We start from the raw sequence: 24,183 nt of genomic DNA, 5'->3' as shown, positions 1-24,183 counted from the left end.
TATTTCAACCATGAGTGAGACTGGAGAGCCTGATGAAGGACAGCTCAGAGAAGGGATTTGGATGCATCTCGTTCTGGAGGAGCCTTGTCTTATCGGAGCAGCAGCAGACAATATGGATGCTTTCGCAGTCAATTGACTTCCAAAGATCAGACCTTCTAAATCTACCCAGACGTAGAAGCCTGGTAACATTGTGCTCCATGAAGCAATCACCCTTGCCTGCACATGCCCTGCTTTCATGCTCCTACAGATAGAAAGGCAAAAGGAAAAATAGGTATGTATGCAAATGCTTACATAGTAGAGCATGTAAGTTGGTACATACAGAGGGACCACGGGTGGTTGTGAGTGCCTAAGTGTGTAGCTTGCCCAGAAAGGATGAGGTGGCATTTGGAAAGCTGTGGCCTGGGGAGAAGAAAGAGTACCATATTTCCTTACATAATTGCTTCCATAATCCGTGCTCACCACCTCCCTCCCTGGATTTTTGAGGGGATGATACTGGCTTGGCCTAGGGTAGACAGAGGAGAAAAGAGGGGGGTTACCTTAATTCAGAGTGCCTATTGTAGGCAGCACTTGAGAGTGTGTCAAAGGAGTGAGACAATCTCTAGTGCCCTCTTTCCTTCTTCTTTTTCCTCTTACTCTGCTTGATAAACTTATTTCCCCTCACAATAGCCCCTCCTTGTTTTGAGGTTGCAAAAATGATGCCAAAAAGTAGAGGAAATTATTTGAGCAAAAATAGGTGAGGAAGGCCTCTTGAAGATATTACTTCAGAAGGGTTTTGAAGGGGGGTGGGTTTTGATCTGGTAGATTTGAAGAGGGAGGGAGCTGTAGGCAGGAGAAAGGATGTGAGAAAAGGGTCTGAGGTGGGAGAGATGAGAACAAGGCACAGTTAGGAGGTAGTCTGTGAACTGCTTTTCCCCCAGAAGTGTCTGGTAAACTGCAGTTAAGGACTTTAGGTAGACGTGTAACAAGTTCTGGTGAACAAGGATCAAAAGAATTTATTTAGCACCTGCCATGCCACATATTCATCTGACCCTTTATCTGAAGCTTGAAATACCAGAAAACTTTGCTTTACAGCCCATGGTAGGCTCCTAGACCCAAAAGTTACTGGCAAAAATGGTACAAGGAGCCTGACATACTCCTCTTCCTTCTCTGGAAGCAATGTTAGAAAGAGAGGCCTTTAAAATATGCTTCCAGCAACACTTCTCCAGAAGGAACTTCAGAATGATGTGAATAGGCATATTGTAGTACCTAGTGAGTCACAGAGATGTTACTACTCAAATCCTCAAGCAAGTAGAGGATCCTACAAGGTTAGGATACCCAGCTCATATCTTCCCTATTCCTGGAAGTGGACTTGGTACACAGTTTTTGCACATAGAAAATGTGAACTGTCAGATAAATGTGAACTGCCCCATGGCTCTCCTTTATCTCCAAGGGAGGGATCCCCCTTTCTGGGCCAAGTTTTATTCTCTCATCTCTAGAACAGCTCAGGGAGTCTGCTGCAGGGACTGCCAGATGCCCAGGCAGTTCCCCCTCCAGCTCCAGAATGCAATGTCTTCTTCCAATCAAGACCAATGATGGAAAAGCATTCATTGGCCTTATCTCCCCCAAACAACTTGGAGATGTGACCCACCTCACAGGGCAATATCACCACTCTCAGCTCCTGGTAGTAAGGTGCGATATAATATTTAGGCTACATGTTAAGCACTGACTATATACCAAGCACTGTGGTGAAGTGCTGAGGTGGAGACAAGAGTCAGGTTGGATGCAGTATCAATCTTGGCTTGGTGACTAGATTTAATTTTTATTTATTTTTCTTTTGCAAATGACTAACAACTTACAGCTGACACTAAGTGCACTAAGAACTTACAGCTGACACTAAGTGCACCTAGAACAAAGCTTCAGTCCTTGAAATAAATTGCTAATGGATGGAATCATGAAAAGTCATCAAGTAATTTCAAGATCGCCATTTCCATATTGCCTGCTTCCTCCATCTCCAATTCTCTTTTCAAAAAGATACTGGAAGGGAGGAAACGATTTGATCAGCATGCTTCTGGTGCATGTCATTGGATAAAACACTAAAAACCTAAGATAGCAACAGAGCAAGTTGCCATGAAGCAACCAAAGCATCCTGATTCAGGAAATCCCTAGAGAGCCCGTGGAATTGGGAACCATCTGTCCCTCAGTTATGTGGTAAGGCAATTGATTTGCCCAATGGGCCTGGGGACACATCAGATTCTCCCAATCTCTTAAGACTATAGCAGTAGTAGTAAAAACGATATTCAGAGCCCAGTACACTGAACTATGAGCATAGAGAGAGAAACAGAACAAAGTGACATATCCCCTGCCCACAAGGAGCTCACACTAGTAATGGGGTGGGGCATAGGCATAAAAACCCTTAAATATTTTTGTAAACTGGTACATATACAAAAGTGCAGTGGGTAATATAAATACATATGGGTTACAGAGGACATATGGATACATACAAATTGGAGTGCTGGGAATCAATCAGGGTAAGCTTATTGGAGACGGGATTTTAGGAGGGCTTAGAGTATGGTCTAATTTGGGGAGGGAGTTCCAAACTAGGAGAACAACTGAGGGGGATGAATGTTGGACAATTAAGAGCAAGATACAGTTTCAAAGTGTTGGGGAGTAGTTAGTACAGAGGCACATAAGAGCTTAACAAATGCCATAATTATTAGTGATCAGATGCGTAAGATGGGCTGTGTTGGTCAGCCTTCAATCAAGCAAGCAGTGGTGTTTGAGTGCTTACAGTGCAGATCACTGTACAATAGAACAACTGGTAGACATGTTCCCTGTTCAGTCTAGATGGAGAGGCACAGACATTAAGTAAATTATAGATACTGGAGTGGGGGAGGGATGGTGGAGGCAGGGAGACTATCAATAATTCTTCTTCCCCTGCTAGATTGTAAGCTCCTTGCTATTGACTCTAATGTACTTTCCCAAGTACTTAGTTTAGTGCTCTGCACTTAATGCCATTCAGACTGATGCAATGCTCCAGTTGTGATCTGACCAGTGTTTGTACCCAGGCGGTAGCTGGCAGGAGGCACCATAGGAACGAGAGGTGTTTTTTAGAATGGTGGAAGGACTTGAGAATGATTCTGAGCCCCATTTAGACAGAGACTGTGAATCTGAGATCATAAATGCTTAAATACCGTAATGATTTAAGGGTTGGAGTAGGTTAAGTGCTTATTATCATAGTTATTTATTATTAATAGTACAGACATTTATCCTAATATTGCTTTGGCATCTTTAGGAGAGTGCCTTTTATTGGCTCATTTATTATGAGCAAGGGCTTAACAAAAGCAGCAGCACAGGCTAGCAGAATATGCACAAGGAATCAGACATATGAGTTTCTATGTCTAAACCCGCTGCCTAAAGTTCTTCTACAATTCTCTTCTTGACCCCCTCCCCCCACCAATCTGGCTTCCATCCCCTTCACACCACAGAAGCCCTTGTGAAGGTCACCAATGATCTCCTCACCAAATCCACTGGCCTCTACTCCATCCTAATCCTCCTCGACCTCTCAGCTGCCTTTGATACTGGCAACAACCCACTTCTAAACATCCAACCTTGGCTTCACTGACACCCTCCTCTCCTTGTTCTCCTATCTCTCTGGCTGCTCATTCCTAGTCTTTCACAGGCTGCTCCTCCCCTATCCCCTGTGGGTGTCCCTCAAGGTTCAGTTCTGGGTCCCCTTTTCTCCATCTACACCCCCTCCTTTGAAAAACTCATTAGCTCACATGGCTTCAACTATCACCTCTATGCTGCTGACACCCAAATCTATATCTCTAGCCCTGATCTCCCTCCCGCTCTGCAGTCTCACATTTCCTCCTGCCTTCAAGACATCTCTACTTGGATGTACTCCTGTCACCTCAAATTTAATGACAAACTGAACTTATCTTCCCACCCAAACCTCGTCCATCCACCCACTTCCCCATCACTGTTGATAGTACCACCATCTTTCCTGTCTCACATGCCTGTGCCCTTGGTATTATCCTGAATTGCACTTTCCAAGCACTTAGTACAGGACTCTGCACACAGTAAGCGCTCAATATGATTCAATGAAATATCCTTGACTCCCCTCTCATTCCACACACATATTCAAGCCATTACTAAATCCTGTCAGTTATACTTTCATAGCATTGCCAAAATCCACCCCTTCCTCTCCAAACTACATTAGCACAAGCACTTATCCTATCCTGCCTTAATATATCAGCCTTCTTGCTGACCTCCCTGCCTCCTGTTCTCTCCCCACTCCAGTCCATACTCCATTCTGTTGCCCAAATTATTTTCCTTCAAAAGCATACAGACCATGTTTCCCCACTCAAGAAACTCCAGTGGTTGCCCATCCACTTCAAACAAAAACTCCTCACCATTGGCTTTAAAGCACTCAAATCACCTTGCCCCTTCCTACCTCACCTTACTACAACCCAACCCACACACATGCCCACCCTCCTCATATCAGAAAGATGATCGCTCTCCTCCACTTCAAAGCCTTATTGAAGGCACTTTTCCAAGAAGCCTTCCCTAAACCCTTCTCTCCTCCCACTTCCTTCTGTGTCACCCTGACTTGCTCCCTTGATTCATTCCCCCAGCACATATGTACATACCTGTAATTTATTTAGTCTGTCTCCCCTTTAGTCTATGAGCTCCTTGTGGGCAGGAATGTCTATTGTTATACTGTATTCTCCAAGTGATTAGTACAGCCCTTTGCACTCAATAAAGCGCTCAAATTCAACTGAATGAGTGTCAAAACATGGATAACTAGGACATGTGCCTCCTCATTCATGCAACTATATAAAGGCCAGTATTCATGGCTTAAATTAACACACTAAACATTTTAAAATGGTAGAATTATTTTTTATTGTAAATCATTTACAGTGGAATGGTGTTTGGATACACATTCTGGTTAACTGCACCTGCTTTAGTAAATAGAAAAATCATAAGGTATAATTTAAAGTGTTGACAATAGTTCATATTGTTCAGATTCCACATTTACTTTAATTCATTAATGGTGGCCTCCAGCTTTTCCTTATTGGCACCAGAAAACTCAGTCACCTATTCAAAAAAGGTGAAAATTTGCAATTAAGACAAATTAGTTCTCATGCACTTATTTACATCAGAGGGTCCTAGAATTTCATAACTCCATTAAATCTCATAATTTCAAAATACAAAGAACTGGGGAAGGAAAATAGAACTGGAATTAGCCAGGTGTGAATGTCATTCTTAAAGAGTGCCAAGGCAGAGAATCTTAATACTATTTTGAAGGAACCAATTAGACTGAAAATTTGGTCAGGTATTAAATGATATTTCATTGTAGACAGTTTCCAAAACTGCCATTAAAGCATGGGGAAGGAGAGAAAAGGGACCACATGTACTGAAAATTTAAGTTTTACTACCTCACATATGGCTTTGCAAGAGTGAGAGACAGCTTTAATCTCAAAAGGCCGTTTATTATTTAAAAGCCGTACTTCATCTACTAATTCTCAGGAAGTCTGAACATCACAGAATCTATGAACAAGCCCACAACCCTCATTTTGCAGATGAAGGAAGCAGAGGTTTAGCCAGAATATCAATTTTAATTCAAACTTTTTTACTTTGTTTTAATCAGTAAGGGTGCCTCAATTTATTAGCAAATAGTGATTTCTGGCTTGGGGAAGTTTTGCCTTCAGAATAGAAAGTTTCCCCTGAAGTATTTTACCCAACCTCTATTGTTTCACTCCTCTTCTCCTACCCCACACAACACTTTTTGTCAAATGATCCATGGTCAAAGCGAGCGTCACACATACCTTTTTCCCATTTTTGTAGAACTGGAATGTCGGCATGCATTTGACCTCACATTGCGAAGCAACATCCTACAAATGAAAAAAAAAACAAAACAAAAAACAAATAAGATGATAACATCTGAATCTTCTTCTAGGGGCTTGCTGAATAGAGTAAGCAGCGCAATTAACTGTGAAAGACTGGTGAGCCAAGAGTTTACTTTCCCACCTGCATGACAGAATTTAAAGGGAAACATTTATTTCCAGATGGTCCAGTTGAAAGGAATATATGACATGTAGCATACATCATACCTTAAAATCAGGTCTGTCCAAGCAAAAACATTACAATACACCAGGCATTGACACCATATTCAGATGCCATAGACTGGGGATGGTAAAAAAAAAAAAAAAAAAAAAAAAAGCAAGGAATATGGTCAGAGCAAGAACCAAAAATAAGGATATTTTGATATACCGAACACCTGAGTTACAGAGCGACTTATGGTGGCCTTTATTTAGGAGTACATATCAGTTGAAGCTGATCATTCAGGAACAGCCCCAAATTGTGTGATCACGCCTTGTTTACACACCTATTTATTTGTTGAACATTTGCTGTGTGTCAAGCACTGTTCTACGGACTGAGGTAGATACAAGTTAATGAGGTTGGACACAGTCCTTGTCCCACATGGGGCTCCCAGTCTAAACAAGTATTTAATCCCCATTTTACAGATGAGAAAACAGACAAACTGTGGTTTGGCCATGGTCACACAGTAGGCAAGTGATGGAGCCAGTATTAAAACCCAGGTCCTCATTCTTTCCACTAGGCCATCCTGCTTCTCACCTGCACTTCATTTCTTAAACAGCATACATCACCTACATTTGTTCCTTCCCCTTCCATCACCATTTAATGCTACTACTTTCATCGCTGACTCATTTGGGCACCAAAATCAAAACTTCCACAAACACTTAAAAAATTCAAGTTTAAAGGTCAAATCTGAACAAAATAATAATAAAAAAAGGTGACACCCCTCCATAGTCACATTGCCCTGACCCAACTATCTTCTCAACCACCTCAATAGGGCAATCCTTCTCTTCACATAGGAAGGCTTCACTTCACTGCAGCTCAAGGCCAGGGCAGCAAGGAAATCCAGCTGAAATACACTCAACTCCTTGTCTAGGATATGCTCCCTACTACCCCACCCCAACTCCTTCACTGTCAAGACTCTAACCCACCAGCCCCCTTCATCTTGAACTGCCACATTGGAGTCCTTCATAAAGGAATGGCGGGGATAAGACAAGGTATGACGGTGTCCCGTAGCTCAACTAGAAAGGGCTCAGATTTCATTTCAGAAGTTGTTAGGACAGTGAAAGTCGATCTTGACGGATAACTATCTGGAGAACAACTGTCCATACTCCCCAGGCACGCAAAGCGAGTGTTAACAGAAGTAACATACTTGAGTTTCTTGAATGGAAGGTGCTATTAGAGCCAAATACATTACCCAGAAGTCACTGGCCTTGAAAAGTTTGCATCAGCCTCAAACATTCACCAGTTTCCACTCAGCTGCCTGTATTCCTCATCAGTGAAATATATTCAGGAATCCTCCACACATCCCCATGAAAGTCATACATCATACAGAGTAAGAAGTCATGTTTAGTGTGGTCATAGATATAATTTTCCAGGGTGTGACACAGGAGTGCTGCTCTGCAGAGTATCCCAGAAATGCATTTATTGCTAAATTATTTTTAAAACGGGAGAGTTCTCAAACTCAAGAAATAGTCCAAAAAAAATCAGGTTCCCAAAATAACTGGACTTTTCTTTATGGCTATTAGAAAGGGAATAAACAGAACTATAAACCTCTCTAGATCACAAGTGTTTGTGGATGAAATGACAAAAGCAGAGTCAGGTAAAAGCACCAGAATAATACTGGCCATAGCCAAGTTTAGACAAGTGTACTCTGAACTATCCTGAGCACTAGTGGTTTAAAACGACTTAGGTTGCTATCACTGATCCCTGATGAACAGAACAAAGTTTAATCCAGAAATAATGCTTAAGTATCATGGTGATCACCAAACCAGAACCAAGACATCCCTGCCCTTGTGCCTGGTTAAGGGCAAAAACTTCCCAAATGAAAGCTTTAGGACTTGACTCCTGCACAACCAAATAGTAATAATCATAGTTATTTTTAAATTTTTACTGTGTGCCGAGCACTGTACTAAACACTGGGGGCAGATAAATGATTATCAAGTCAGTTTAAATTCCACATGGGGGCTCCCAGTTTAAGTGGCCAAAAGGGGGGGGGGGGGGGGAAGAAACCTGCCTAGCATCCATAGCCATAGTTCTACAGGCAACCCAGAAACTTTTTGAGTTACTGATCTTAAAAGAAAATGAGAAATATGAAGCTGTAAACTGACCATAGTTCCCTTGGCTGGCTACTGCCAATACATCTGGTCTATTTTGTAATCAGAGTCAGGACAGATACAAAGCTTACACTGGTGATAAAGCAAGAAGTCTTCCCTACCAAGATTTCAAGTTTTATAACAACAACAACAACAACGGCATTTATTAAGTGCTTACTATGTGCCAAGCACTGTTCTAAGCACTGGGGAGGTTACAAGGTACTCAGGTTGTCCCACAGGGGGCTCACATTAATCCCCATTTTACAGATGAGGGAACTGAGGCCCAGAGAAGTTAAGCGACTTGCCCAAAGTCACACAGCTGACAATTGGTGGAGCCGGGATTTGAACCCATGCCCTCTGACTCCAAAGCCTGTGCTCTTTCCACTGAGCCATGCTGCTTCTCTGTTACATTTTACACTACTTTAAATACAGACTACCAGGGTCTGTGGGTTAAGTAATGGTAAAACATGGTCCTTGACCTTGGCATTTAAAGATCTAGGAATGCCCAGCCTATTGCTTTAATCTTTAACATGTTTCCAGATCAGCCAATCAATGGCATTTATTAGTACTTACAGTGTGTACAGAACTATATTCTGTTACTATACAACAGAGTTGGTAGACACGATCTCACAAGGCCCTTAGAGTCTAATAGTGATCTCTGACCATATTGTCCTAATGTTGCACTTATCTACAATGGGAGCCAGCTAACCGAGACTAGTCCTTTAAATCTTGCTACAGCACTGCCTGGTTCTGGAGGGTTGGTGGAATAAATACTCTGGGGATATATATATATATATATATATATATATATATATATGATATGGGGGAGCAAAGTCTGTCCTTGGGACAGAGATCAGGTGGGAAAATAACTCTCAGTGATATTCTAACTTGTTTTTCCTTCTCTAATTGTGGGTCCCATTCCCTCCTTCTCACACACTATTCTTAGTTTCTCCCTTCTTTGCTCAAGGGTGGGGGAGGAGAAAGCTGAGATGTTTCAGGCTATTAAGAATACAAAAACTCTAATGGTCTCATTGAGCAGAGTGAAAGTGCATCACAGGAACTCACCAAGACAGTAGTATAATAGCAACACCCATTTTCCACATTTGTTAAAAGCCATACCCCACATTATTCAAGGGCAGATGTTTCTAAGAGGCCAGTCACAGCTTACCAGTACAAGACATGTAGACCAAGCAACTATCCTGTTTCTCCAAAACAAGTCAGATCCAGCTTCCACCTAAAGCTAGTAACAGTCATTCCAGTAACTTACCTGACAGTCATCTACATCCACTTCAAGGAACACTACATCAGGATCCTTTTCAGAAAGAGACTGCATATTGAAGAGAAAGAAAGATGCGGTGTAAGACAGCTGCAGATTTTCATCTTGCATTTTAGCTAAAATACATCTTGTTACAATTTTGACCTATTAAAGGCCTGAAGATTTTATTAAATGGAAAAAAGTCACTTCTCTAAGATGGGAGTTGCACTGTCGAAGAATCTCACTTTAAGACTTGCATTATAGCACTCTGTACACACCTATTTCTTCCAACATCATCTTTAATGTTCAATCCCCACAAGCATAGTGAAAACATGTTAAGGGAGATCTGATTGTAGGCTCTTCACTGGTTTAAGGAAACTGTTAACGTCAGAAAGAGAACCTAGCCAGAATAAAACTTCATGAGTTGAACCTGGAGGAGGGAGAAACAAACCAGATGGCCACACCCTAAAGCATTATCTTTTTTTAGCAACATTCAAATCTGATTCCAAAAGACTTATTTTTAAATCTTAGTCAACTGGAAAGCCAGTAGCTACACAAAACACTTTTCAGTATCCATAAACACCATACAATTTTTCCCCTCTTCTCAACCATCTCCTTTCAATTACACCAAAGGCACATCTATTTTAGCCTTCCAAGGCTGATTGCATCACCTTTACAAGATTGACAACAAACTGGCTTAATACTCACATGAAAGAAAGGTTTGATCATTTTGCAAGGTCCACACCAAGTGGCTGAAAAGTCAACAACTACGAGTTTACCTCCTGCATTTTTCAACTCTGCCTCAAACTCTTCCTGAAAGGGAGAAAGGAAAGCAATGCCATTACCACACAAATCTAGATAAACCTCAATTTAGGAGCTGCACTTTCAGGCCCCCAAAAGTCAACAGCTACAAGTTTATTTCCTGCATTTTTGTCTCCAAAACTCTTCCTGAAAGGGAGAAAGGAAAGCAACACCATTACCACACAAATCTAAATAAACCTCCATTTGGGGGGCTGCACTTTCAGGGCCCCAGAAACTAAGAAATTAATTGGTCAGGCCACTTTGTTAAAGCACAAGGTCAATTCCAGGAGAGGGGAAAGACTTCTTGTATTCTACTACGTACTCTCTCTCCCAATCAGAAAGTGGCAGTTCACAGTTTATGTACTGAATATAGCAAACCAAAAAGTTCAGTTTACAATGAGGTTAAATTGGATATTTCCAATAGGGTAATACTTTATCATTCCTTTGTAGAATTCAACATGATGACACTTCTTCCTCTACAGCAGCTGTTTCACTTATCCACTATAGGGCAGATACAATTTTATATTTCTATATCTATACACACACTCCCTCATTTCACCCTTCCAGCAGGAAAAAAGGCTTTCCCTAGCACCAATTCAAAAGTAACATCTTAAGCTAGATTCACAGCTTTTCAGTGAAAAGCAGCAAGAAAGTCTCATAACACTTAACACGTTATTTACCGATGATCATGACACAATAACCACCATCACCCAATGTTCTGCAATTGGAGCATGATTTCCAGTCAAAGCTGACTAGTATAATAAAAAACACTAAAATGAACACAATCCAGAAGCTCGTGCTAAATTCTGGTGAGAAGAACTAGAATAAGAGGAAAAGCAACCATTCAAATTAAACCAATTTATCACACCACCCCCTGCCCCCAACATCTCGGATTTAGTAGGGGCAGAGGAGGCAAAAGAGCGAGGAGGAGGAAGAGCAAACCATGGCAGTGGGTGGCAGCAAACCAGGAAATATGAGCCAGAAGTTTCGAGAAGGTGGAAGATCTGAGATGCACACGCATGTGAGCATGCACCCCCCTCCCCAAACCAACCTCCTCAACTCTCTGGAGACAGGCAGAGGATTTGCTAAAAACCACTACCCTTTGGTATCTTCAAACAGCTGCTGCAGATTCACTAATAATAATGATGATGGTATTTGTTAAGCGTGTACTATGTGCGAAGCACTGTTCTAAGCGTTGGGGGGGAGATACAAGGTGATCAGGTTGTCCCACGTGGGGCTCACAGTCTTAATTCCCATTTTACAGATGAGGTAACAGGCACAGAGTAGTTAAGTGGCTTGTCCAAGGTCACACAGCTGACAAGTAGCGGAGCCAGGATTCAAACCCATGACCTGACTCCCAGGCCCACGCTCTTTCCACTGGGCCACACTGCTTCTCTAATGGTGCAAACCCTTAATGGGGCAGCTATACTCGACTTGGGGTGGGGAAATTTGTGCTGCTGCCTATATTTTATAAATTAGGTCCCACGAGTCAAATATTTTCTTGGCACCATAAGTGTCCGTTATCGGGAACTAGGCCTTTCTAGGTTCCATACTGTACCTAGCACACTGAGGCAATATAAAATTGAGGAGAAAAAAAAACAGATTAGGCTGAATTAACTCTGGATAAGGGCATTATACAGTACTCTTAATATACTTCCAAGTACACTAAAAAGACATTTACCATTATTTGAAGATAAATTTTCGGACTGCTTCAAGCGTGTGCAACTATGCCTCAAGATGTTCAGTGCTAAATGATCAACTCATTCGAAATGATTGTAGTGTATTGCTTGAGTCTGGTGAACATTAAAGTTACGTACAGGTTTAGAACAATTGAACTGATACCATACAAGCGTAGTTATTTTACAGAGAATGTTTTGGGGACAGTTCTTTTAACCAATCCTTTCCACTATGGGAACCTGTAATTCAGGCCACAAAACCAAAGCTGTATCAAGTGGACACCAGGACATTTATAAAGAAGCATCAAGACTACCACCGGTGTTTTATAATCCAAATGCCCTTTTCTCGAGGAGTAGGTGGTCTCCAAACTCATGAAAAGGGACCCCCCCCCCCCCCCTTTCTTCCTCCAAGCTGTTTTCGACTAGAGGACTATTTTCTTCGGAGAGTTTCAGTAAGCCATGCCGTTTTTGTAGTCGATTCAATGGCCCACCCAAAATAATGTTGCTTGATGCGTGGTTACTATGTGCTGAGCAAGTTCTAACCAGTGGGGTAGATACAAGTAATGCAGATCAGACACAGTCCTTGTCCCCCATGGGGCTCACACTCTTAAACCCCATTTTACGGATGAGGGAACTGAGGCCCAGAGAAGTTAAGTGATTTGCCCAAGGTCACACAGCAGACATGTGGCAGAGTCGGGATTAGAACCCAGTAGCCAACCGAATCCAGAAAACCCATTGGGGGGTGGGAGGGAGAAACACTAAAAGTTTTCACACTGTCAGGCTAGTACTACCCCTACTCCAGGCCTTTTCCAGGTTGAGTCATTTTCTCCCTTTTCCAGCCCCCTCCGCGGGCGGAGGCGGGTCTGACCAACTCGAAATATGCACACACCAACGCTCCTAAGGAGCCCTCGCTGGCACACAATGACTCGTTCCCGCCCTAGGGGCCCAGTCGAGCCTCCACCCCGATCGACAAAGCAGGCTCCGACTGCAGCGTTCTCGGGACCCCCCCCCCCCCGCCCCGCGGCCCTTCCTCTCCCACCCAACAGCCTGAGGAAAACGCAGCTCCATTACCCCTCGCCCCGATCAGAGACCAACGGTCGGTTGGGCGCGCGCGTGCACACGTACGGTGGCAAAAAGCCAGAAAATCGGGCGTTTCCCCCCCCCCCACCACCGCCCCTCTCTCCCCGCACATCAAGGCTGGGAGCCCCACAGAGGACGGGGCCTATGCCCGGACCGATCAGCGTGAATCTATCCCAGCGCTTAGAACAGTGCCTGGCGCACAGTAAGCGCTTGGCGAATATCGCAGTTGTTGTTATTATTAATCAGTCTGCAGCAAGGGCGGTAATGCCGGCTCTCCGCAGGAGACTGCAAGCACAAACTAGAGGCCGCTCCCCTCTCCTCTCCTCCCCCACACACAGCCACGAAAGGGTAAGACCAGTCAGGACACACAACATCCGCTGGCTCCTCCGCCCCGGCATGGGCACCCTAAAAACCGGGCATGGTGCCCTTGTGTACACGGCACACCCCTGTCACAGAGCCAGGCCAGCGCACTTAAACCCAATCCACGGAAACCTCCTCCGCCCTCCTTCCAGGCAAACCGTTGCCAGAAGGCGATAATGGACGGGAATACTCCTCGTCCGCCCTTCCCCCGTCCCGGTCCAGATGCCGTGAGGATGGGGGACGGCCTATTACCTTATTCTGAATCTGCTTCACCATCTTCGCGACTAAAGCGGTCGGCGGTCACTAGATTTCGGTAAAACCTCCCCTAACACAGCGAACCAAAAAAAATGTGGGTCTCTGCCTCCGCGTGGCTGATTTTATAAGTATTGGCCAGGGAGGGGCGCGACCCGCAGGCGCATGCGCCAAACTAGCCTCTCCTCGCTCTCCCTCCTCCCCTCGCTCTCCCTCCTCCCCTCGCTCCCCCTCCTCCCCTCGCTCCCCCCTCCCCGGGCTCGCTCAGGAGATTCTGCGCCACGTTTTCGCCTGCGAGTCAAAGACTCTGGAAAGGGTCGACGCGGGGGAGAAGAGAAGGGAGACGCCCTTTTTTTTTTCTTGCGCGCAATAAACATTTCCTCCGTCAGCGTACTGCTCACGTTTTCTTCTCGTCACTCCTCCTTCCTTTTGGTCGGGAACTACTTACTCCTCTGCTCTTGTGCAGATATGGAGTAGATATGGCTTCTCCCCTCCCCATCGCCCCTACTCCCTCCCTTTGCTCTCCCACCCGCCCCGCCCCACAGCACTTGTGTATATTTGTACATATTTATTATTCTATTTATTTTATTAATGATGTTTATGTATGTATAATTCTATTTATTTGGGTGCTATTGATGGCTGCCTACTGTTTTGTTGTCTGTCTCCCCCTTCTAGACTGTGAGCCTGTTTTGGGTAAGGATTGGCTATCGCCGAGTTGTATTTTCCAAGTGCTTAGTACAGTGCCCTGCACACAGTAAGCACTCAATAAATACGACTGAATGAATATGGCGGGCTAAATTTTGGCGGTCTTTCCTCCACACGATCACTGTAAATGAGAAGGATTTTGTTTTCTTCCGAACTGAAAGACATTATGTGGATGCATTCCTGCGAAAGTCTTTCTTCCTTCCCTTTCATCGAGGGTGCAAAGAACCCGGTTACTACTACTGGGACTATCACATATGAGTAACAATAGGCCATGGGGGTGGAAGGGCAGGAGAGAGGGAGCTCAGAAGGCCAGCGCCATACTCCAAAAGTAGATATAGGACCCGTATTGTCACAAGCAGAAGAAAAAATTAACTTGGTCAAATGGAGGAACAGCCTTCCTCTGAGTCACAGTTACATTGCAGTCATGCAGTGGGAGGAGTCGAGTTTTCTTGCAGCGTCTCTGGCCTTGGGTTACATGAGCACTGAAGGAACTGTGGTTAAAATTGCTGTGTAACGATGATGGGGAAGTATTATTTTGCAGTCCCCAGCCCCTACCGGATCTTGCATGATTTTTCTCCACTTCCCTGCCCCTTTCTGATAAACACACTCATTGTAGTAATTTTGCCCTGGAAAAGATCAGATGCTCGTTATTTAGTAATTCTAGTCTGTCTTAATACGGATATTTGTTAAGCCTTTACTATGTGGCAAGCCCTGGAGTAGTAGATACAAGATAATCAAGTGGGGCACAGTCCCTGGCCCCTGTGGGGAATCACACTCTTCTAGGTAGGAGGGAGAAGAAGTACTGAATTTCCATTTTACCGATGAGGAAACTGAGCCACAGAGAAGTTTACAATTGTGGTATTTGCTAAGCACTTAAAGTTAAGTGACTTGCCCAAGGTCACACAGCAGGCAACAGCAGAGCTGGGATTAGAACCCAGGTCCTCTGACTCAGATCCATGTGCTTTCCACTCAGCCGTGCTACTGCTCTTCTTCTCTGGCTTCCTATTCAGAAGAAGGCAGCGTGGCCTAGTGGATAGGTCATGGGCCTGGGAGTCAGAAGGACCTGGGTCCTAAACTCGACTCGGCCACATCTGAGTGTTCAGCGCACATACTATAGATTCAGAGGAATCAACAGGAATGCTTCTTGCCCTCAGAGTTTACAACCTACTGGGGGATTCAGACACTAAAAAACAGGTAGGAGGAAGAAGGGAAAGGGGCATAGTCCTCAGACTCCCCACCGATCCAGGCAGGGATGTTCTTGGTTCAATTTTCTAACAGTTGGGGAGGTAGCTTCCCCCTTTTCTTGTAGGAATGGGTCTTCACTCCAGTGATGCCAGGTCTTTATGTGGTACCCTACAAATCCTGGAGCCCCAGTGTTGGGGTAATTCTGGACCACACCTATTAGGGGTTGGATCATAGCCATTCTTCTTCCACTGAAGAGATACTTCCAGGAACATAACTCCAAAGCCCTGCTGTGGATGACAGCAGGGTACCTAAGTAACTGCTTAATGTTGATCTAAAGCTGGGAGTAGTAGTAGAAGTAGTAGTACTCATGGTCTTTATTGAGCACCTAGTAAGTGCAATGAACTGCATTAAGAAGCACTTGGGAAAATACACCGGAAGCACAAGACATGTCCCCTGCTTACGAGGAGCTTACACTTTATGGGGGAGACAGATATAGGCGTATTTACATGGAGTGGCATCAAAATAAATAAATTGAATGTTCAATAGAGCACACCTAGCTACACACGTGCCGAGGATGGATATGTCAATGCATAAAGCTAGAGGCAGCTGATGGGTTGATATGATTAAAGATACTGATAAGTAGTAGGGGAAGGCTTGTTGGAGGAGGAGGACATTTTTAAGGGCTTTGAAGTTGAGGACTGGGGTCTGGCAGATTTGTGGGCAAAAAAAGTTCCAGGCTGAGGGATAGCATGAGCAAGGGGTCAGAAGCAGGTGAGACTATAGGATGGACAGAAGCATTTTAAAGACACATTAAATCACACTTTCAAATGAAGATAGCACAATTGTGGAATGCTAGAGAAATAACATCGTGACTAATATGCCTACTATATACAGAGAATTGTACCAGATGCTGGAAACAAACAACATAAGTAAAAGGCACAGTCCCTGTCCTCCAGGAGCTTGCAATTTTAATGGGGGAGACACGAAGATATAAATTGCCAAACATATGAAAGGTAAAAGAGTAAGAGAGAAGATGCAAATGATACAAACCAACAAAAGTGAAGAAATACATAATTCACTGAGTTGATCCATAGGTGAGGGTTCTTCAGGAAATTCTTCTTAGAGGAGGTGGCTTTTTAGGAGGGCTTTGAATATGGGGAAGGTCCTAGTTTGGTGGATTTGAAAGGGGAGGGTGTTCCACACGGAAATGATTGAGGACTGGATCTTTTTTGGGGGGGTAGTGAGTTAGGTACGGTTACGAAGTTAGTTTGGGAGGAGCAAAGAGTGTAAGCTGAAGTATAGTGGTTGAGAACAAATAAGTGAGAGATAGCAGGTGCTTAAGCAGTAGCTTTAAAGCCAGTGGCTAGGAAGTTTAGTCTAATGCAAAGAAAAGTGGGTAGCCATTGGAAGTTTTTGAGAAGGGAGTGGTATGTTCTGACTGGCACTTTAAGGAGCATGAACACTGAATGTAGTGGTGACTGAAGAAGGGAGAGGCTTGAACCAGGGAGATTAGTAAGGGGGTTGTTCAGGAAGAGGTGCTGGCCATAAAGGGGAAGAAGAAGTGAAGGCAGCAACGATTTACAAATCTTTCCAGGAGTTTGGGCAGAATGGGAGCAGAGAGATGGGATGATAGCTGAAGAATATGGTGGAGTCAGAAGAAAGCTTAAATATGGGATGAACTTGAACTTGTTTGAAGGCAGAAGGGAAGGAGCCAAAATGTTACCCAGTGTAACACAATGAGGTCATGCCTGCCATTTTCCAGCCGTCTATCTGAGATCATCCCAACCCGGAACGTTTCTCCCAAGGGGAGACGCCTGACTGCTTCTTTCTGGCTCCAGAGCAATTGTGTTCTCTTCCCAGGCCCCTCTGGATAAGGTTAAGTGCTCAATAACTACTATTGACTGATTGCTTTCAAACCGCAGATGGCAGGCATCAAGCCAGAGGGAGGCTGGGCACATAAAATGCAAACAGGGGGTAGAAAGATGCCTGGTACTGCATCCATGCTGGACAGATGCAAATGAGGTGGGACAAATGGACAATGAAATGGACAAATGGGCTGGCAGATTCTGGGCTCACAGTGTTACTTCCAGTTTGGAGTGAATTATTCTGGAGACCCATGTCACCAACGTGGGCATCCCTAGTGATGCTCTCCCTTATCCCCCCCGCACCCCTCCCTTAAGTAGGGAAGAGCGGAACAACAGCAGGTATAAAACAGCATCATAATCATATTTGTCCACTGATCCCCTCAATACAAAAGTATTTTCTAATTGGAACAATATTATAAATGGGGGATTGCTTCCTGAACTGAGATTTGATACTCTTTTTTAAGCTAAAATTACATACTCGATCAATTTTACTTATAATAATAATAATAATGGCATTTGGTAAGCACTATGTGCCAAGCACTGTTCTAAGCACTGGGGGAATACAAGGTAATCAGGTTGTCCCACATGGGGCTCACAGTCTTAATCCCCATTTTCCAGATGAGGAAATTGAGGCACAGAGAAGTTAAGTGACCTGCCCAAAGTCACACAGCTGATAAGTGGCAGAGCTGGGATTAGAACCCATGACCTCTGACTCCCAAGCCCGTGCTCTTTCCTCTGAGCCACGCTTCTTCTCCAATAATCAATCAATCAATCAATCGCATTATTCAGCACTTGTGTGCAGAGCACTGTACTAAGCACTTGGGAAGTACAAGTTGGCAACATATAGATACGGTCCCTACCCAACAGTGGGCTCACAGTCTAGAAGAACATGCGGAAGGTCAAATTCAGAATTTTTTTGGGGGGGCAGGCAGATGAGAAATGGATCTTTGACTAGGATGGAGGGGGTCGAAGACCACCAGTACCCAACCTTCGGTAAAACGGGGAGCGCCGGGAAGGTAAGTTAATGAGGCGGGTTGTCCCATCACCGTGAGGGTCAGGGCTGCAGACCGGACCCTCAGAGGACGCGGCGATTTGTGAGTTTTGCAAGACTTCCGACCCCTGGCACCGTCAAGGGCTGGTTGGGGCGGTCTGCCCATCTGACTTCGGCGGCCCGGGCCTCTGGGCAGGTGGCGGCAGCGGCTCCAACCGACCTGTGAAGACCAGGAAGGTGATGAGGGCGGCCAACAGGTGGATGCGCAGCTTGGGCCGGACGTCCTTGAACTGGATGACGGCGCTGTGGTAGATGAAGGAGCAGATGGCCTCCACCAGGCAGGCCTTGGGCATGTCAGCGTGCAGAGGGTTCCGGCAGGGCCGGTCCCGGTTGATGCGGCGCTGCTCGATGAGGCCAAAGTTCCAGACGGAGAGCACGTAGGCCCGGGCCAGCAGGGCCCCGGCCACCTGGGCCAGGATCTTCAGGATGCCCCTTGCCGCGGCCAGCCGCTCCATGGCCATCTTCTCCAGCACGGTGCATGGGTTGCAGAAGGAGCCGGCCAGGGTCAGCCCTTGGACCAGCATGAAGAAGTAGGTGAGTGTCAGGCCAAAGTGGGGCAACGGGTTGAGTTGGGCCTGGACGGTGAGCTCGTGGGTGCAGGTGCACAGCTGGAAGGTGGCCAGCAGCTCCAGGAGGAAGGTCCTGAGGGGCAGGTGGGTCCGGGGGTGGTGGCGGCGGGTGTCCGAGCCCGAGAGGCCCTGCAGGGTTCCCACCCGCAGCAGGGTCACCAGGACCACGGTGGCCACCATGAGCCCCAGGGAGACGCAAAATAATGATACTACTAATCTATTATTAATGTAATATTACTTATGTAATCATAATACTTATGCATTATTATCATCTCTATTAATAACTATGGTATTGTTAGGCATTTACTTTGTGCTAAGTGCTGGGGTAGATACAAGTTTTCAGATTGGACACAGTCCCTGGCCCACACAGGAGTCACAGATTATTTTATTTCCCTTATTTCCATTTTATAGATGAGGAAACAGGCTCAGAGAGGCCCAGAGCAGGCTAGTGACATAATTGCAATTAGAACCTGGGTCTATTGGTTCCTAATCCCATTCTCTTTCCTCTAGTTGTTTCTCTAGGCAACTTCCCTGCCTTGTTGCCAAGTAATATAGCTGCATTCATTTATTTATCATGTCAGAAAGTTTCCACAAAGTGGCTGATTTTTGCTTCATTGCAAGTAAAATGGATGTTTGACCCTTCCCTGGTGACTTTGCCTGGTGACCAGATAGTCTCCCTCCCTCCCTGCCCTCTCCTTTTCCCTCCCTACCTGCCCTCTTTGAATTTTCCTCTCCTCCTCTCCCCTGCCCCATCTCAGCTTTTAAAATTGTTTTTCCATTAATAATAATAATAATAATGGCATTTGTTAAATTCTTACTATGTGCAAAGCACTGTTCTAAGCGCTGGGGAGGATACAAGATAATCAGGTTGTCCCAGATGGGGCTCACAATCTTATTCCCCATTTTACAGATGAGGTAACTGAGGCACAGAGAAGTTAAGTGACTTGCCCAAAGTCACACAGCTAACAATTGGCAGAGCCGGGGTTTGAACCCATGACCTCTGACTTCCAAGCCCGTGCTCTTTCCATTGAGCCACGCTGCTTCCATTTCCCCATGGCTCCCAGACGACACCTCCCACTACTCCCTATGGCCTCAGTTGCCATTAAGGAGCCTAGTGTTGTAAAAGTTGAAACTGATGCATTGTAAAGCTAAAACAGGGTGGTGCAAATTTAAAAACATAAATGCCGTTCCTTTTAACTTGAAATATCTTAAGTTGAAAGCTGCCTGTATTCTACATAACTTGAATAATATGCTTCTGGGTACAAACTCTCCTTTGATTCAAATCCTAGTAAAGAAATGATATGGGAGAAGGAAAAATCTGTAAATCAATCAATCATATTTATTGAGTGCTTACTGTGTGCAGAGCACTGTACTAAGCGCTTGGGAAGTACAAGTTGGCAACATATAGAGACAGTCCCTACCCAACAGTGGGCTCACAGTCTAGAAGGGGGAGACAGAGAACAAAACCAAACATATTAACAAAATAAAATAAATAGAATAGATATGTACAAGTAAAATAGAGTAATAAATATGTACAAACATATATACATATATACAGGTGCTGTGGGGAAGGGAAGGAGGTAAGACGCTGGGGATGGAGAGGGGGACGAGGGGGGGGGAGGAAGGAGGGGACTCAGTCTGGGAAGGCCTCCTGGAGGAGGTGAGCTCTCAGTAGGGCCTTGAAGGGAGGAAGAGAGCTAGCTTGGCGGATGTTGGGAGGGAGGGCATTCCAGGCCAGGGGGATGACGTGGGCCAGGGGTCGAAGGCAGGACAGGCGAGAACGAGGCACGGTGAGGAGATTACCAGCAGAGGAGCAGAGGGTGCAGGCTGGGCTGTAGAAGGAGAGAAGGGAGGTGAGGTAGGAGGGGGCGAGGTGATGGAGAGCCTTGAAGCCGAGGGTGAGGAGTTTCTGCCTGATGCGCAGGTTGATTGGTAGCCACTGGAGATTTTTGAGGAGGGGAGTAACATGCCCAGATCGTTTCTGCACAAAGACAATCCGGGCAGCAGCATGAAGTATGGATTGAAGTGGGGAGAGACACGAGGATGGGAGATCAGAGAGAAGGCTGATGCAGTAGTCCAGACGGGATAGGATGAGAGCTTGAACGAGCAGGGTAGCGGTTTGGTTGGAGAGGAAAGGGCGGATCTTGGCAATGTTGCGGCGCTGAGACTGGCAGGTTTTGGTGACGGCTTGGATGTGATATTTTCGTGACAATAGGCTTTTCAGGCCATAAAGAGATAGTTGGGAATATTTTAAAGACGCTCCTCTACTAAGTATATGTACAAATATAAATGGAGCCACCAATAAGTGAGCTCGTTCATTCGTTCAATCAATTGTATTTATTGAGCACTTACTGCGTGCAGAGCACTGTACTAAGCGCTTGGGAAGTACAAGTCGGCAACATATTGAAACGGTCCCTACCCAACAATGGGCTCTCACTGTGGGCAGGGAATGTGTCTGTTATATTGGTGTGTTGTCCTCTCTCAAGCACTTAGTACAGTGCCCTGCACACAGTAAGCGCTCAATAAATACAATTGATTGACTGATTTCAAGGCCTGACTGCCCAAATGCAACCTCATTAGAAGTGAAAAGCTTCTCGTCATATGGACAACACTACACTTTTTGTAGAAACAATTAAATTTAGGCTTCCTGACCAGTGATTTGAATCAAATAATTTTTTTCACTTGTACTGGTTGAATACCAGTAATATTAAGCTTCCCAGCCCATCATATCTCAGAACTGGGAAAAGAAAAACAATTTTCATATCTAGTGTCTGACATTGTTGCTCAAAAATATCTCCATGAAACGTATCTCAGGCAAAGTAGCCTTTCAATGCAGACTACACTGAATCTGTCTGTCTTGTCTTCCCTATTGAAATGTAAGTTTTGGAAGGAAGCCCCTCAATAATTATCTTGTTCACTGACTAAAAACAAGTCCTAGAAGAGCTTAAATATACTATTTGCAGTATTATTCACTATTTGAATTCTGGAAATATTGCAGAACACTTTTTTTCTGTTTAGAGTAATCTTTTTATTCCACTTTCAGGAAATCTTTTGAACTGGAATGACATTATGCATCACTGCTTCCTAGTGAATGCTCTGTAACATAATAAATGAATATGCTTCTACCTGGGAATTGCTCCTTAGAATACAGTGGTCTGAGGAATCACATGGGAGAGGCAGAGAAACAGTAGTTATGCCAAGAGCAGATTTGGTGAGAGAACACACCCAATGCTATGCCTTTGGCCACACATAATCCAGTGTTATGATTTCCCCATTGTCCACTATGTGTGGGGATGTGCTGCAATATCCTTGTGCTGAGTGCAATCTGGGAGATGTATTGCCCTTTCCCTAAAATTCTCATAGATGTACCTATATGGATTTAAGATACTTCATTCTCTCTACATGGAGAGTAGAGTCAAGTTGAGTAATAATAATAATAATAACAATATTGGACAAACAATTTGAGAGTGAAGGAGTGGGTATGCATTTCATGATTAAAATTAAAAGCAGTCTTCATTCCTACATAAGTCCCCAAGGAATGAGATAAACTTCCAGGAGCTTGCTCTAATGAAAAAAAATAAAAAGGAAAAAGAAAAAGAAAAAAGCCAAAAGAGACAACAAAAAATAGACAGGGTAGGTTTCTGGAAATCCCTGCAGTACAAGAATTTAAAGAAAATGTTCTCCTTGTTTCATAGCCCTCTGATATTTCATGAAGATGGTCTGCAGGGTTCAAATCTGTAATAAAGAAGTGTCTGATAATCATCATGTTCATAATTAAACCTCCTTCATTTGACTAAATCATCTCACTGTTCATCATTAAATAGTATTTATTGAGCATCTGGGTGTGGTCTTGCACTCAGTACTACAATTACTTTTAATCAGCCTCTGCTTTCTCACCTTTAAAACTCCCTCTGATTTCTTGGGTTGTCTTGGCAACACTGCACTGCTTGATTTCACTGCTTCCTACTATGGGTGCTTTTGTCATAGGTACATTTTAGCCTCTCAAGGCTCTCTTTTATATTTTGGTGAGGCCGAAAACCTCTTCTAGACTGTGAGCCCATTGTTGGGTAGGGACCGTCTCTATATGTTGCTGACTTGTACTTCCCAAGCGCTTAGTACAGTGCTCTGTAAGCACTCAATAAATACAATTGAATGAATGAATGAATGGGGAACATGTCTATCAACTCATATTATATTCTCCCAAGAGCTTAGTATAGTGCTCTGCACACATTAAGCATTCAATAAATGTGATGGATTAGGAACAAAATAATGTTTCAAAAATTCATTTTATATGCCTTCAGAAAAAGAACACAAAATCTGCATCAACTTCTAGTCTTTATGATGAGTACCTGTCTTTCATATTCAAAGAAGGAAAGGTGATGATGGACAGTCCATAACCACACATCTATTTTATTTGAAGCTGATGCTGCTGATTGTGGTACTTCATCCATCTGTATGAGTGTTGTTGACAGACAGTCTCTTCCAAGCTGTTCACACAAAAATATAGTACACACTTTCTAATTTTCTACCCTATCAGGTTGAGCGCTGCGTCCTTTCACAGGGCTGCTAAAACAGTAAAGGTGCTTCTGAGTACTGTCAATTTTTCAGCTATGTTGGCAGTTTACAAAGGTTTTTTAGTGGTTGGGAGAGGACGATGAAGATAGCCTACCACCAGTAGAACATGCCCATATTTTGAATCAGAAGGCTAGGCTAACAGGTCAGTTGCAATGCAGACTATCTTTTTGAGACTTGATTTCTAAACCATTATTGAGTGGTAACACTAACAGCAGGGATTATTGGGTAAGGGCTGTAAAGGGATTATTACTGTTATCAGCAGTGATAATAATAATCATTATGGTATTCGTTAAGTGCTTACTCTATACCAAGCACTATACTAAGCGCTGGAGTAGATACAATATAAACAGAACAGACAGTCTAAGGGGGAGGAAGAACAGATATTTCATCCCCATTTTGCAGATAAGGAAACTGAGGCACAGAGGCATTAAGAGATGTGCCCAAGATCACAGAGCAGACAAGTAGTACAGCCGGGATTAGAACCCAGGGTCCCTGACTTCAGGCCCATGCTCTTTCCACTAGGCCAAAAGGAATCTGAACTGGGCTGTGAAACAATTATCTTCACCCCCACAGCTTTTGGAGAGGGAGAAAAGACAGGACCCCCAAACCCATGTTTTTGTCATTAGGTTATGTGA

General features: G+C 44.2%; 1 protein-coding gene across 2 annotated transcripts; it reads right to left on the bottom strand.

The window, feature by feature from the left end:
- Positions 1 to 4,856: 4,856 nt before the first annotated feature.
- On the bottom strand, positions 4,857 to 13,764 carry LOC119948049 (thioredoxin-like). 2 transcript variants are annotated; one of them, XM_038769886.1, is made up of 5 exons: positions 13,599 to 13,764; positions 10,138 to 10,242; positions 9,442 to 9,501; positions 5,808 to 5,873; positions 4,857 to 5,076 (listed from the first exon to the last, which is right to left on the bottom strand). In XM_038769886.1, exons 1-5 carry the CDS (start codon positions 13,620 to 13,622, stop codon positions 5,014 to 5,016), a joined length of 318 nt encoding a protein of 105 aa, XP_038625814.1. In that variant the 5' UTR covers positions 13,623 to 13,764; the 3' UTR covers positions 4,857 to 5,013. The 2 variants fall into 2 exon arrangements, with proteins under 2 accessions (XP_038625814.1, XP_038625815.1); XM_038769887.1 differs by lacking the exon at positions 13,599 to 13,764 and adding an exon at positions 11,912 to 12,003.
- Between the last annotated feature and the right edge of the window lie 10,419 nt (positions 13,765 to 24,183).

The sequence above is a fragment of the Tachyglossus aculeatus genome, chromosome X4 (genome assembly GCF_015852505.1).
Source record: "Tachyglossus aculeatus isolate mTacAcu1 chromosome X4, mTacAcu1.pri, whole genome shotgun sequence".
Taxonomy (NCBI): domain Eukaryota; kingdom Metazoa; phylum Chordata; class Mammalia; order Monotremata; family Tachyglossidae; genus Tachyglossus; species Tachyglossus aculeatus.
This window is presented reverse-complemented; position numbering and strand designations above follow the sequence as displayed.